Source organism: Pseudochaenichthys georgianus, chromosome 1 (assembly GCF_902827115.2).
Source record: "Pseudochaenichthys georgianus chromosome 1, fPseGeo1.2, whole genome shotgun sequence".
NCBI classification, from domain to species: domain Eukaryota; kingdom Metazoa; phylum Chordata; class Actinopteri; order Perciformes; family Channichthyidae; genus Pseudochaenichthys; species Pseudochaenichthys georgianus.
Genome location: NC_047503.1, coordinates 30,673,799 through 30,689,082, shown reverse-complemented (window position 1 = coordinate 30,689,082; position 15,284 = coordinate 30,673,799). Strand labels below are relative to the sequence as shown.

The 15,284-nt window shown below is 40.2% G+C and overlaps 1 protein-coding gene across 1 annotated transcript in view; it reads left to right on the top strand.

Annotated features, from left to right (window-relative positions):
* usp43a (ubiquitin specific peptidase 43a) overlaps positions 1–15,284 on the top strand; it is a 118,690-nt gene that overhangs the window by 19,405 nt on the left and 84,001 nt on the right. The window contains exon 3 of the mRNA XM_034083073.2: positions 14,463–14,566. Within this exon, the coding sequence (XP_033938964.1) occupies positions 14,463–14,566 (104 nt within the window). The remainder of the gene's footprint in view (positions 1–14,462; positions 14,567–15,284) is intronic.

Genomic DNA, 15,284 nt, shown 5'->3' with positions numbered 1-15,284 from the left:
TTCCGCAGCAGAAATCACAGTAATCATGCGTTGCATTTCTGTACAAAGAACTTTGTAGCAAAGTAGCAAGTAGAAACCAGAGTAGCCAGATTTTTACCAGTAGAGGAATCTGAAATGGGGACCCCCCACCTGGCCTTAAATCGGCCTTATACAGAATAGAGCTTGGGCTGAAATGCCATGCTGCGGGAGGTTATGAAATATTAAATGCGCCCTTCAGGGGGCAAAACAGTTGCACACAGAGGAGATCCATAAGTGGCAGCAATATTAGCACAGCGATTGATTCGTGCTCAGGAGATGTCAGCGGGTGCATCCTTCTGACCACCTCCTGTCCTCTGCACATCCTTTTCTGCAGCTACTGCTGGATTCCTTTCTATGTGCGTGTGTTCATGTGTGACAGCGGATGGAAGAGTTTTCAGGATGAGCTTTTAAAACCCTCTCTTGCATGTTTGACAAGAGCAGACAGAGATGCCCTCACTTGCTCTCTCTTTCTTCCATCTTTGCTTCCCTTTCTACCCAAAAGTGATCCTCTTTTAGGTCAAGAGTGTGTTTTATCTCCTGTTTCTCCATTCTTCTGTAAGCTCGCCTGCCAGTGCAAACACACAACATTTCTTTGGTAACATTTAATTACATACATTAATGTTTCAAAAGATGTCCTCCTTTTAAATAGTTCAAGTATATTTGATAGATATACTTTTGCCTATGAGTGAGAGAGGGGGAATGAAAGAGAAAGTCAGGAAGAGTGGACGGGAGTTGGTTCCTATAATGAAGAGTAGGGTGAATTGAGGACTAGAACTTGATGGAAGTAATAGGGAAAGCCATTTTTTCTGCTATAAAGTTTGACATTTTATCACGAGGGTCTATGGAGATTGCTTCCTTTTGGAGCCAGTTTCAACTGACCATTCGATGAACTTCATTGTTTGGCTCACTGCCCACTCCGGAGTCTGCTGCCTGGTGGAAACTGAAAGGAACTGTAGACTTGCAATGTGTTGGTCTAACTCTTGTACACACAGTCTGTCCTGCAGGTTTATTGTTCAGTGTAACTTCCACCACACCCACCTTGACAAGGTTTTCTCCTTCAATGGTTCCTGTATACAGTATCATGACTGGTAGCTGAATAGCTACCAGTCTGACCTGTTCCTGTCACCTCTTCTCTATTGTTCTTCATTGCCCTCAGTAGCCTAAACTGAAATAAATTGTTTTTTATATCTCACTCAAGTATTTTAGGTTATTATTTAACCATAAAAGCCAAAGCTTGGCAACACTTAAGCTTATTAGCAGTGTGACACTTCAGATCAACTTTAGTGATTGTTTTTCCTTTGGTTTTAGAGAGGCTTAAGTGTTAATGTGCCAGTGTGGCAGATTTGCAGAAGGATAAAGGGTTTAAAAAACATACACAGTCTTTGTGTGCTGTTCTTAACAGAAGCCTTAGTTGGACCCAGCTCAGAGGGACCAACTAATGCTTTAAAAAGGCTTTAATAGAAACAGAGTGAGATGATAGATCACCTTTTCATACCTGATGTTTCAAATGTACTATTTTTCAATTATATTACTCTACATACTCCTCACACCAGGTTTAAGTGGCCTTAGTTGAAAGGTTTCTAAATAATCATCAAAAGCCAGACCGGATCCCTCCACTAAAGTGAACTGTTGGGACGTTCAGTGGCAATGAGGACATTACCAAGTCTCAGAAGTCTTCACATTTTCCTCTGGTATGAGGTCTCTCCCTGTCTTTCCCAGAATGCCAAGTGCAGATGAACAATGCTTCTTCTTTTCTGTGACGACCACGGCCTCTGGCACTGGCCACCTCAAAGCGAGCGAAAACACCCCTACAGAACCCATCTTCTTTAGGTACTAATTCCTTCTCCACCCTTCATCATGTCAATTAGTTTATCCCTCTGAATTAATATTTGCACTTCCAGTTTGCAGGTGACAGACAGATTGAGAGACACAGATAGAAACAGAAAGAGAGGGAGATGGCTCTATAGCTACTGCTGCCAAGCCAGATTTGGCTGTCAGAGCTCTGCCAGGGTCTCTTGTCTGAGGCTGCTTGTTTTCTGTTCTGCCTTTGTTTTGGGCCGACTGGCATCTCCATAGTAACAGCCAGAGAATGGCAAGTCTGGCTTCACTCGACGCTGCATGAAATGGAGTGGGTGCATGTGCTCTTCAGATAGGCCTAAGATCAGAGGACGTTCAAGTGAAGGTATTTGCCTTTGGTCTTCACAGCGAGTGCCACAAAATGAATGCCAGTGAGTAAAAGGAAAGGTTTGTCAAAAGAAAGCACATGCCGACACATATTTTGGTGCTGTTCAGAGTCAGAGTTAATGCACAAAGCAGAGGTTTTGTACAGTGGAGGTGAGAGTGGAGAAGGTGTATGATGGTGTGGAGAGAGCAGAGGATGAAAGTTAGACGGATGGGGGGGGTAGTTGTGTGTTAAAAGGCCTGTGGTTTCATCTGTTATCTCCCCAACTGCCTTGTTACTGTAAGCCAGCTTTGAATGTGCCGAATTAGCGGCAGCCGTCCGCAGCTGAAAGAATAGCGGTGAGTCAGCCGCTTTATTGCGCGGACAGCGTTTCTTTCATGCCTCCCCTCTGGACTTCTGTTCTCCCACTGTCTTTCTGCCCATCCTCTGTTCTAAGGTTTACACTAAAGGTGAGCAGGCCGAAATCCTGCCTGACTTCAGAGTTTGTTGCATCAGTTTCAATTGTTTCTAACATTTTTTTACTTTTTCTTTAAAAACACACTGTCTGCTAAATGCAAACTAAAAAGTCACTACCTTGTTAGTTTTACTTAATTATATGATGACATTTTTAGCCGTTTTTGCAAGTGTTAATTTAACAGAAAACTTAATTTAAACTGGTTACCATGGGCTTCAGGAAGTGAATGATAAAGTGCTACATTTTTTGTTTTTAAATCGTCAATTTATGACATTTTTCAGACTGAGCTCTAGCCGATTCGGCTCAGCTTTCTTCTGAGCTGTTTTTTTTTCAGCCTTAGCTGTTTCAAGCTATTAAGAAGTAGCTGTTTTTACTAGTTTTAGAATACATACACTGTTAACATTCCAGTGTTAATCATGACCTGCACTTTTGTATTTTTAAGCTTAAAGACCTGGCAAGTACATCTGATCCTGAAGCTGAACAGCTGATCATTCTTAGTTAGCCCTGCAGCTGAGCCTGACAAGTCGAGGCCTCTACTGCCACCACCAGGCTGATCTTTATATATTCCCCCATCATTACAGAGGGGCAGCCTCATGAAGGACTCTAGACTTTTTTCTAATTAAGAAATTAAGCAAACACTGCTAACAACAATGTGTTCGTTATTTATCTTCTAATCTCTGACTTGAACAATAATTATATTTCTATAATCTGTCTTTTGTGTATTTATTTTTTCTTTATCTTCTCCATCTTGTCTTGTTGACCTCATTCAACCTTCCCCATGTCGCTTCTCAACATTGTTCATTTGAGAATAGAATATTAAAGTATTCTATCACAGCTTGATTAGCTATTAGAAGCTGTTTAATTAGAAAGTTAGCTGACATTTAGAAATCCCCAGCCTCAGACAGTTTTGCCAAACTCTCAGGTGTAAGACACACACATGCTCACTTCTGTTAAAACCTGGCTAGGAATGATATTAATATAATTCAACAAATGCTTTGGTGGCAGGCACTTTATAATAAAACAAGAGTGGATCTGGATGTCTCCTGAAGCAGCCAACAGCTCTGTCAACATTGGCTCGCCTAATTCGCACGCTCAGTGGGAGACGCCATCCACACACACACGCACGCACGCACGCACGCACGCACACATACATACATACATACATACATACATACATACACACACAAGAAAGCATAACAAAATAGGGAAAAGCGCCCTTTTGTATAGTAGAGTCAACTAATTATATCCAATTATTTAAATATGCTTGTGTGTGTGATTGTACGTTGATGCTACTGGATGACCTTGTGATGCAAGTTAGTGGTAACACGACCTTAACCAGCAATCAAAGCAATTTTACTTGTACAAGTCAGCATTCGACCATTTAAACACGTTCATACAGAGGCAGAGGATGCCACAAGGTGCCACCTGCTCCAGGAAACTAACATTCACACACATTTACACATCATTGGCTGTGCCATTGGGAGCAATTGAAGTAAAGTATCTTGCTCATGAAAACTTTGATAGTTATAGTTGAGTATCATCCGCATAAAAATGGAAATGTACAGAATGATTCCTTATAATATTGCCTAACGGAAGCATATATAATGTGAACAAAATAGGTCCAAGTACTGAGCCCTGTGGCACTCCATGGCTCACTTTGGTTTGCATGGAAGATTCACCATTGACACACACAAACTGAGACCGTTCAGATAGATAGGACCTAAACCAGCCTAAAGCAGTTCCCTTTATGCCAACTAAGTGCTCTAGTCTTTGCAATAGGATATCATGGTCGATAGTATCAAATGCAGCACTGAGATCGAGCAAGACAAGAATAGAGGCACGTCCTTTGTCTGAGGCTATGAGAAGGTCATTTGTGACTTTAACCAGAGCTATCTCTGTGCTATGATGTGTTCTAAAGGCACGGACACACCAGGCCGATTATCGGCGTCGGTGGGCGTCAGGCCGACGATGAGCGGTCTTTTCAGCCGTGCCGATGCCTTTTCGGCCAAAGGCAGTGGGCAAAAGGCAGTCGGCAAAATATATCACTCTGATTGGCTGTTCAGCTAGCGAATCACTGCATGAGAAGCGAAACGGAAGTGAGGGACCCAAGCAAACTATTAAGAAGGCAAATCTGAGATTTCATTTAACTCCAGCTCTCAACACAGGTTAGGGAAAGCCCCATGAGCTTCTCGTGTAGTGAAAATGGAACGCACACGATATTTGTTGTTTGTTTATATCACACAGTCTGTTCTTCTTCTCTCAGTTATCACGCAGTCTGTCTTCTGGTTGTTGCCTCTTTTAAATGACGAATACACACTATCGCCGCCTTCTGGTAAGGAAAGTTATTGCCACTCACGCATGCGCAGTTCGTATGTGCTTCTTGGCCGTCGGCTGAAGTCTTTGCGGTGTGTTCCAGTGTGACACATGGCCAAAACGCAGAGACGCGAGGCGACGCAACGGTCGTGGTCCGTCTGTCAGTTCTTTGTTGTCAGATTGGTGTGTCCGGGCCTTAAAGCCAGACTGAAAATCTTCAAATAAATCATTGTTTTTTAAGTAATCACACAACAGCTGGCAGCTGAAGGTGAATGCGTTGAGTCTCTTGTGCCAGCTAGTTGATTAGAAATGTGGTTTGAAACGATAACTGAATCAGCTTCTTTCCCTTTACAGACACAATTTATTTTTCTCAATAAAATAGGTGTTTTTCACCCCAACTGCAGCTTAGGTTGTTCAGCACACTGACACAGTAGCATTATTAAAAATGATAATGTCCCTTTACAGAAGTGCCTTAAGGTCACTTCAGCAAAAGTGAAATGTGAATTTGTCAGTGTTAAGTGGTAAAATATTAATTCACTGACATCAAGAGTGAAAGCAACACTCTGTAGCTGCAGCTGCTGCTTGAACGCAGGCTTGCAGGACTGGAAAAAGTAAACAAGTGAAAGCATACGGTATGTTAAAATGATACTCCAGGCAAATCTTAACAAATATAAACCTGTTGTGGTTGTAAAAGGCCTTTGGTTTCCTTCACCACAGAATGTATATAATGGATTCCAGAAATCATCATTCCGGCTGCACCTTACAACAGTCTATATTCTCAGTAGATTTAAATCAAAACAGTCACATTTACATCAAAATAAGAATACTTTTATCTCAATCCTCAACCCTCAAACCTGGAAATGGATCACTGAGCTTCCCCATATCTATACCTTTATACATTGTATCATCACATCCTTTTTTTGACTCGAGCCATTTTTTTGATGACATATTCATATGATCCCACCTTTTAGGAAAGCTTTTGATCTGCTACTGTTCAAACAATCTACACAGGCATTCTCATTGGCTAGGCTGATGTTGAATATGTATACCAGTGTGCTGAATTGAATAAGCCATGACGGACTGGTCCTCCTGGCCTCTTGGTTAAGCTTGGTTAAGAATAACCTAATTTAGAAAAGGCATTTAGCCATATTTTTGACGAAATGTAAGAACAGCTGGAGAATATGTCAATATTATATCGAGATTGTGATATGACAACAGAGATAATCTTAGATTTTGGAAATTGCAATATGGCATTGTCTTTTATTGTGTGTATTATTGCGTTTACCCACTCAGTCATTATATCCACATTAGAAAAAACATAATATTTAGTCAGGTATATTGGATATTTGGTTATCTGCATATTGCCCACCCAGCCCTTAGTTTAAGTGGGAAACCCACTGAGCAAAAGGAGTTACAGTACAAAAGTAATTTTTCATTATTATTTGAATGTTTTTATTTGTCATTTTGATACACATTTCAACCATGCATGCTAAGTGGTCTTCATAGGGCAATCCTTTGTAAACTTCTATTTGAGCCATTAGGGCATTCATTGGTTGCTGATTCAAATTGCAAACTGGACCTTTCTGGTGATTAATCATTATAATCACAGTGTTTCCTTTGGAGCAAAAATAAACGGCTGTGTCAGCAACACTGATGCTATGATCTGCAGACTTTTGGTCTCTGTACCTCCAGGCCAACCTGCCCCTCCTGGTTTGCTGTTCTCATTTTCTGCAGCCAAAACAACCTGCCCATGCACACACCGAAAACACCCACTCTTTTCCATTGGTAAAGGGATTTATGTTATTTTGCACACACGCTTACACTCACCTTCAAATATACAACCACAGCAAACCCAAACTCCCACTCACTCCACAGAACGCTGGAGAGGAGCTCCTCAGAAAACGTCTCGCATGAATGCTTGCCATGAGGAATCACAGTTGGGATTTGACATCAACGCATGTTTTCATGTAGGGATAAGAGTGTGGATATCTCTGGAGGGAGGCAGTGCCTTTGCCAGAGGCACAGAGCCAACGAGATTTACAGTGGCTGCACTGGAGAAAGGTTTCACTGATCACACACACAACTGAGTCCCAAACCAAGGTGACGTTTCTGAGGAGCAGAAGAAAATACCTCAGGTCACAGTGAAGTCCCTGTTATTATACATACTTTATTTCTGTTACATCCAAAGTCACTGCCATACTGGGAACGAGTAAGGAGCATTGGGATTCTTTTAAATTGCAGTATGTCTTCACACGGGCATTGTAATCTTGTCTCCCGCTGTGCTGTTGGCGAGCCTTGACAGGATAAGGATGTTGTATATGTCCCACATTTGTATCTTTTCTTGAAGAGTGTAATGCACACTTTTTTTGACAGTTGCTGTCACGTTGGTGTGTATTGGTTGTTTTACCAATTCTTGCATGATATGAAGCCCTGAACAGGTGCCATTGTTAGAGACAGGCAGGAAGGAGTCGAAGAAGAAGGTTGGAATAATGCAGCTACGCAATATCCCAAGACATCCAGAGAAAGAATCTGCTATTGTTTTTAGCTTAGCTGTGTGCATATAGTGCTGAACGCACGCACGCAAACACACACACACACACACACACACACACACACACACACACACACACACACACACACACACACACACACACACACACACACACACACACACACACACACACACACACACACACACACACACACACACACACACACACACACACACACACACACACACACCATTACCTGGCTAGTTCCCAAGGATGAAGCAGCAGTGAAGGAAGGTTGATTAATTGCTATTTCCACTTAAATGGTTACTGTAGCACTGCTTTGTTTGATTTGTGAAGAAAAACACCCTGATATAATAAGTTATTAACTGTGTGATAAACTAAGCGCCGGTTTTGTTTCCTTGAACATCCCCGGTACATTCAGTACTATGTAGAGCTGAGTGAAGAGCCAGAATGTCTTCTATCTTCTACCACAATGCTGTTGTTGTTCGTCCTTGCACTTTATGTGTGTGCCCTTTAGTGTGTTTGTGAGCACAGGCTTTGTATGAGTGTGTGCAGAAAGCGCAACGTTCTCAGTGATACACAATACCCATGAGTCCTTGCTGCTCCTCTGATGCGATGCTGCCGAGCTCTGCTGATGGCGGTGATATGTACCCGTTTGACATCTTATCAAGTAAACGGAAATGGGAGACCAAAAGGAGTTAGGGGAAACAATGTCCCTTCAATTTGACCCTGCTCTTTTTACACCCTTGACGAGGTTAGAAAACGTTCTCAATATGATGGGAATGATTTCGAAAGAAATGTAGCTACATTTTGCGCTCCACTTTAATAATAGAAACAGGCTCGAGCCTATGAGCGCTCATCACAAATAATTCAGTTCTTATTGTCGGAGGTATGTTTGTCGAAATCCCAGAACTCATTGGTATAAGACCGTTAGGCTTTATGCTGCTAGACTAACACCTGGCTGTTTCGGAAAAATAAATATATAAATCTGGCTCTTGACACAAAAGCTTGAGCAAAATGCAACTATGCCTGACTGCAAAAAAAGGATACAAATGTACCTTTTTATATTTAGCTCTTGAATAATTATTTGTCTCTTTCAGTTTTCTCCTGTAGTTCTCACGTTTTATACCCTCTCTCATGTTTCACTGTCCATTTCCTAAAACAGCTCATCTTCTACAGTCATTAAGACAATAAAGGCAAATTAAATTATTTGAGCATACTGAGCTCTGAAACACGGCCGATAAGTTCATCTTGAAATATCAATTACAGTTCAATGTTGTCCCAAAGCAACAGGAGGCAGTTGCATGTGGCCTAGATCTGTTAGCATTCCGCTTCTTGGATCTCACCCAGTGTGACAATTGAATAGCTTAGTGCTTCTGAATATTAGTATTCACTTGTTATTGCTGAGGCCGGCCCCCGCATCTATTTTTGGCACACGATAGCAGAGCTGTGGTGGTATTCCTTATTCCCTGGGTGCTAAATAAAGAGGCAGAGTACACTCAGTGCACTGTCTCTCTCCCTGCCTCACCCTGGGTTTGGACAGTTTGTATCTGCAGTATACAGTGTATCTATCGTTGGTAGATATACACATATGCAGTCTTCCTATCACTATCTATTACTCTATTTCTTGCTTTATAGTCGTCTGTTCATCTTTTGAAGTATTGGTTGATGACCTTCCCAACGTATATGCAGTGAAACCCCTGTTTTAGATTGTTACATGAGAATTAAGCATCAAAGGAAGTCTTTGTCTCCCACATTTATTCCCCTCTTAATACGTTTTTAATAACGCTGTGTCCTCAGCTAAATTAAATGTGTATGAGGAAGAATAAAAAATGAAAATCACAGGTTGGCTGAACCGCAAAAATCTAATGTTTTATTTACTGTTACTTAAGTGATCAAAACGAACTTTGAATTACCTTACTGGAATTGATAAAAAACATTTATTTTCAGTGTGCAGATATAATAAAACCACAGCATGTTCTAAACATCATTAAGTTACAATATTTTTAATTAAACACAATTCATTGTACAATGGCATCTTTTATGTAGCTGCAATGTTCAACAGTGAATGATGCATTTTAGGTCTGAAACATGTTCACTGTGCTTGTGGACACTATCTCTGAAAACATGCTTTCAAACATAGTGAATATATTTGCCATGCTCTTGTCCTTGTAATTCCATGAAAATAGATTTGTCAGTACTTGGAACATCACCTCAATTACTGGTAATTTACTTGAAGTAAAAGTACTTGAGAGTTGAGTTAGCTGTTTGTCTTTGTTATCCATGCACATGTGGCAGGGTGCTTCAAAGAAAAGCATGCCAAATGCTTTAGACAAACATGGAGGGCTCTGTTTATATTTCTGTATTCCTCTTTCTGTATTTTTGGCCACGCTGTGACCAACGAAAAAGTTCCCTGTTCCAATATGTGGATTGCAGGGAATGAGGCCATGGTTTCCATGGTGACGCTTGTAACCTAGCCTGTCTCTGAGGGTCGGAGGACTGGTGTCCATTGTCCTCTAGAGAAGAGATGGAAAAAAGAGGGCGTATTTGAGAGAAAGAGTCGGCCACAGCTCGGCATGTGTTATACAATGAAATGAGATGTTGTAAACATGTGAAATACAGTTTATTGTTATTTAGATAAAACAATTGGAGTGTTGTTGTTTTGTGCGTTTTTGTGTTCACAAGTTATATGCAGAAAAAAAAGGTAATCTCATATGATTAACCGAAAATATATTTAAATTGAGCAGAATTGGGGCTGTATGACTGCCAGAGATGTTGAGAACCCAACCAAATAATGTTATGCAGTGTCTCTAAGATTCAGAAGCTCTGGATGTCAAGCTTGCCGAAATAAACTCTTCCTTCTGACACCTTAAGTTAAACTGATTATCCCCATCACAAACTGGGAACTGAAGTTAACTTCACATTGCCCCTGCTGCACCACATGGTGCCCAGGTGCCCATGGATCACTTTTTCAGTCTCTACAGATCACACAGGCACTCTAAACCGTCCATTACAAGTGACATGCTGCGCTGTAAGAGAAGCTTCTGTTTTGTTTACCCGTCACTCTCTAATTTCTTACCTTAATTCTACTTATATCTCACACATTGTCAAAATGGATATGCAATATGTTTGAGATGTGAGCATGTGGAAAGAAACTGCAGCTGCAGCTGATCTGTGTTTTCTACTCTCCATTATGTTACTCTTGATGCCAGACACTGTTGCACTAATCGAAAATCTTGTCTTGTGGTTTCACTTTGCAACAAAGGATATAGTTATTATTACTAGTGCATTTTGAGTGATTTAAAAGATAATGGGCTTTCATTTTATGTTTTTATCAACTTAGTCGAGATAAACATTGTAGTTAAGACGGGGCTAAGTCTGAAGAAAGGCTGAGGTGGACTTAACAAATAATTACATGCTTTTCTGACTTTGTGCTTTTTCCTCATTTTATTTTCTTGGAGAGGTTTTCAAAGATGCCAAAATGCAGCACATTGTTAAAAGTGAATGCAGCATTGATTGGATTTTGTAGAAAAATAGCAAAGCTTCATCAAAGATGGACAGTCATTTATTGGGAAGAAACAATTGGGAGTCGACCGCAGAAAGTTTGACTTCCCAGAGAAAGTTGAGAGACCAGACTTTGGTATTTCAGTGCACTTTGACTTGGTTTGCTGCTTAATGGGTCTCACACAAGAGTGGCACCCTGAATATTGTGTCCCCTAAGTCAGTTCCCTTTTCCAAAGTTTGAAAAATCATCCTGAAAAAAAAGAACAAATTACAGTGTTTAATATTTACATCTGGATGAAAAGCAGTGTGGTTTATCCAAGTATATGGTTTGATGAAACCATTTCCAGCACACAAAACTGTAAAATATCTTTGCTCCTGTAATACTTTTATTATGAGTTTTCTGTCTTATTGTAATGTTGGAACAGCCAACCTGTTGTTAACCTGACTGGATCCTGTGAATGAAAACATACACATTTCTATTCCATGCTGGTGCATTGTTGCTCCGCTGTTAACCCAGCTCTTTTTTAAATGGTGCTACAATAATACAGAATGGGAGCAGGAAGGATCAATACAAAATCACATGAAGTAACTTCACATCTTTAATTTTGGAAATTAAAAATAGTAATCAAAGGTTAAAACACTTGCACCATGATGCATGACTCCAAAGCAGACTACATAGGAGCAGACCTTGAATGAACAGCGTACGTGAGTGTGTGGCTGGGTGATGAATCAGTCATTACCACCTGCTGTTCACTGACGGCTTCAATATCAACTGTACAAGAGAGAGATTCAGTCATCTGTTGCTCTGTTTCCTCACGTCACAGTTATCCATCTTTTATTCAATGCCTTCATTCCTTTTAACCTTATATTTATCTGTGAAGTCTCTCTGCCATCTTGTTGATTCTGACACTGAATGGAGGGTATCACAGTCATTTAGTCAAATATTTGTTGTGCGACTCCTATCTGTGTTGACTGAAGGACTTTTCATCTCTTCAAGACAGACGAAATCCCTCCCTGCAATTAAAAAAATGTCTCATACAAATTCGCGATTTTACAAGAAAACAATTTCCCTCCTTCCCGGCCGCCCACCTGGTGGATGGATGGAAAACTGCCTTGGCCTTAAACCTTGTCAGGGAGGCTATGGTTTAGGTCGGATAATACAAAAATCAGCTTCTATCGTTCCTTGACCTCTGAGTGAAACGTCACGGGGTTAAGGGGTAGTGGATAGGAGAATTCAAAAGGACTTAGTTAGGAAAAGAGACTGTGGTACTTTAGAGAATCCGACTGCACTTTCACTATCCGACGTGTTTATGATGCGCCAGCGGACGTCATCAATGTGCGTCTGCTGCTGTGGGGAAACCGTGGAAACCACAGTTTTCTATACAGCGGACTACAACATGGATGTTTAATAAGAACGAGGGACTACTGTGAACGTGGACAACAGAGAAACATATTCTTCATGACCAAAGTTGGAATTGAAATAAAAAAGGAGAGTGAAACTTATGCTCGTCACCCTCTCCCTCCGGTCCACATTAATACAAATGATCCCAATACGTATGATTGTATGAAAAGATTTTAAAATAAATACAAATGTATTCATTATAAACGTTAGTCTTTAACATCTATCACTGTGTCACCATTCAAACATATTTTAAAAGTTTAACAACCCCCACACAGCTCAGTAAAGACTGTGAGATGTTGACTTTATTTGATCATTTCAGTAAAACAAAGCACTTTGGCAACTTACCCCATACGTTTTAAAATGCTTAATAAGCACCGTAACTTTCATGATATCATTTCTCCGTCATGATCGTTTGTTTCCGTGAACGGCCGACTGTTGTGTGACGGCAAATGCTGCGGCCGCAAGTCATTGTGGGGCAGCACTTTCTCCTCTCCTGTCGGTTAGGGAGGTCCAGTGGTTCCTAAGCTAAAGGAGGTTATAAAGGAAGTTTGAAACCTCCTTTCCTATCATATAGAGAATTAGAACGGCACTTATCATGGCTGCCACTGAGGGACTTCTGGCCCATTTCACTCTGTTAGGAAGGTTCCTAAGCTAAATGGACTATTCAACTTCAGCCTGTATCTCAAAGCTATATAATATTATTCAAGAAATCTCTAGCCCTTCCCTTAACCACCTTAAGGGTGCCTGGGAAGAAGAAATGGGCATAGAACTAATTGATGAGACCTGGCGGTCTGCGACTGAGAACATACATAAATCCTCCATCTGTGTGAGGCATGGAGTACTTCAATTTAAAGTGTTCCATCGATTACATCTGTGCAGGAGCAGGCTTGCCAGGCTGTACCCTGATGTTGATCCCACATGCCAGATGTGTCATTGTGCCACGGCTACCCTATTGCACATGTTTTTCTCCTGTCAGTCCATTGCCCCATTTTGGTCTTCTATATTTGAAACTTTTTCATTGATTTATGGCCAGAACATACAACCAAATCCCATCATAGCTGTGTTTGGAGTAGCCCCTGAGGGGGTCTCCGTCTCTAATTGCTAGTCGCACTCACTTACGTTTGCAACCCTTCTTGCCCGCCGTCTAATCCTCCTTAAATGGAAAGACCGGACTCCACCATCTCATGCCCACTGGGTGAGGGATGTGATGGCACATTTGCAGCTGGAGGAGCTGAGGTATCGTAGCCAGGGATGTGTTAACACATACTACAAGCTCTGGCAGCCTTTCCTTGACTATTTTAACTCCCCTGTGCCAATCTGACTGCATGAAGTCCCCCCCCGACCTTCCCTTTTTAATTTACTGTTTATTTGATTGGATTGGATTATTTATTTTGTTTATTTTATTTCTTTAAGTGCATCTGTGGGTGTATGAATATGTGTATGTGTGTGTGTATATATATATATATATATATATATATTATGTGTATGTGCTTGCATAGTATATGTACTGCAATGACATTTTTATTTGTGGTACAAATGTAATTCAATTCAATTGTAGGATTACACATCTGCATTTTCATGTGCCCCGTTCTGTTTTGATATAAGTGAAAATCAATAAAGAAAGGTGAAATAAAAAAATGTCTGAATTGTTTCTCCTTCTTCTATCGCTATGTTTGATCATCTTCTACTTTTTGTTTAGCAAAAATTACGATTTACTCATCTTACTCCATCACATATCATTCCTTTAGATTTCATTTTGTTACAGTACATGGTCTGTGAATGTTCCTTCAACTACAGGTTAAGCACAAAGTAAATTTTTTCATAATATATATTTTTTATTTAGACTGATGACAACCTATTTATAAGAACAATGTTGCTTATCACGGTTTAAATTAATGTATAAGATGGCATGTATGAGCTGTTTGGATTTTTATTCTTTTTCATTCAATACATTCAATTCAATAGGCTTTATGAGATTACAAAGTAAAAGCATCCATTTTGAAGATGCCAGCAAAGAATGTCTTAAAATATGAGTATACCAAGTCCACTAACATAAGTATTTTTCTCTGTCTGCAGGGACCCAGTTCATCTGAGCATCCTTCCAGTCCCAGTTCAGTCGGCACCCAGCAGCCCCGGGATCGACACAGTTTTGTCCAGGAACACTTCCAGGCTCAGTACAGGTGAGAAGACATTCCTCTTCAAGTTTTAAGAGTTAAAGATGGTCACAGCAGGACCGAACCAACCATAGACATTCATCAAATCCTTAATTGCGTAAATGACTGATAAAATAGTTTAGAAGAAACTTTAAAGTTTAGCTGTAGTTAATTTAAAGAAAGATTCCTTGAGACACTTGATGGTATGCCATCCAAAATATGAAGACTGACATGCTGTATCAAATTTGAATAATTCATGACTTTATGCAATATTCATTGGTCATTAAATACTTGAGGAGTTCAAGTTTTAGAGTGCAACATTAAAAAACGTCATATGCTTTCAGTAATGTTATGGTTGACTGTTAATCTATACTTTGATAATTTCTCTTATGTCCGTGTCCATCCTAAGGTTGTGGCTCTTTTCTGTTTCTGTTTTCGACTAGATTGTCTCTTTTTTTTTGTTGTATTAGTGTTTTGTTTATTTAGTTTGGGTTTTAAATAGTTTTGTTTCTATTTTGTTTTTTAATTGTATGTGTTTGGTTGATCCTGATACAATACATTGGCCATCAGTCAAAGCATATTACTCAAAGCTTTGAGTAAAAAGTAGGACAAGAACACATTTTGGAGAGTATATAAAGTCCCTTATCAATTATGCAGAAGGCAGGCTGGGTCCCACCAGGCACTATATCTAATGTCCTGAGGTTGTGTTTGAATAAACAGAGTGCAAATCATACCATTTAAAGAA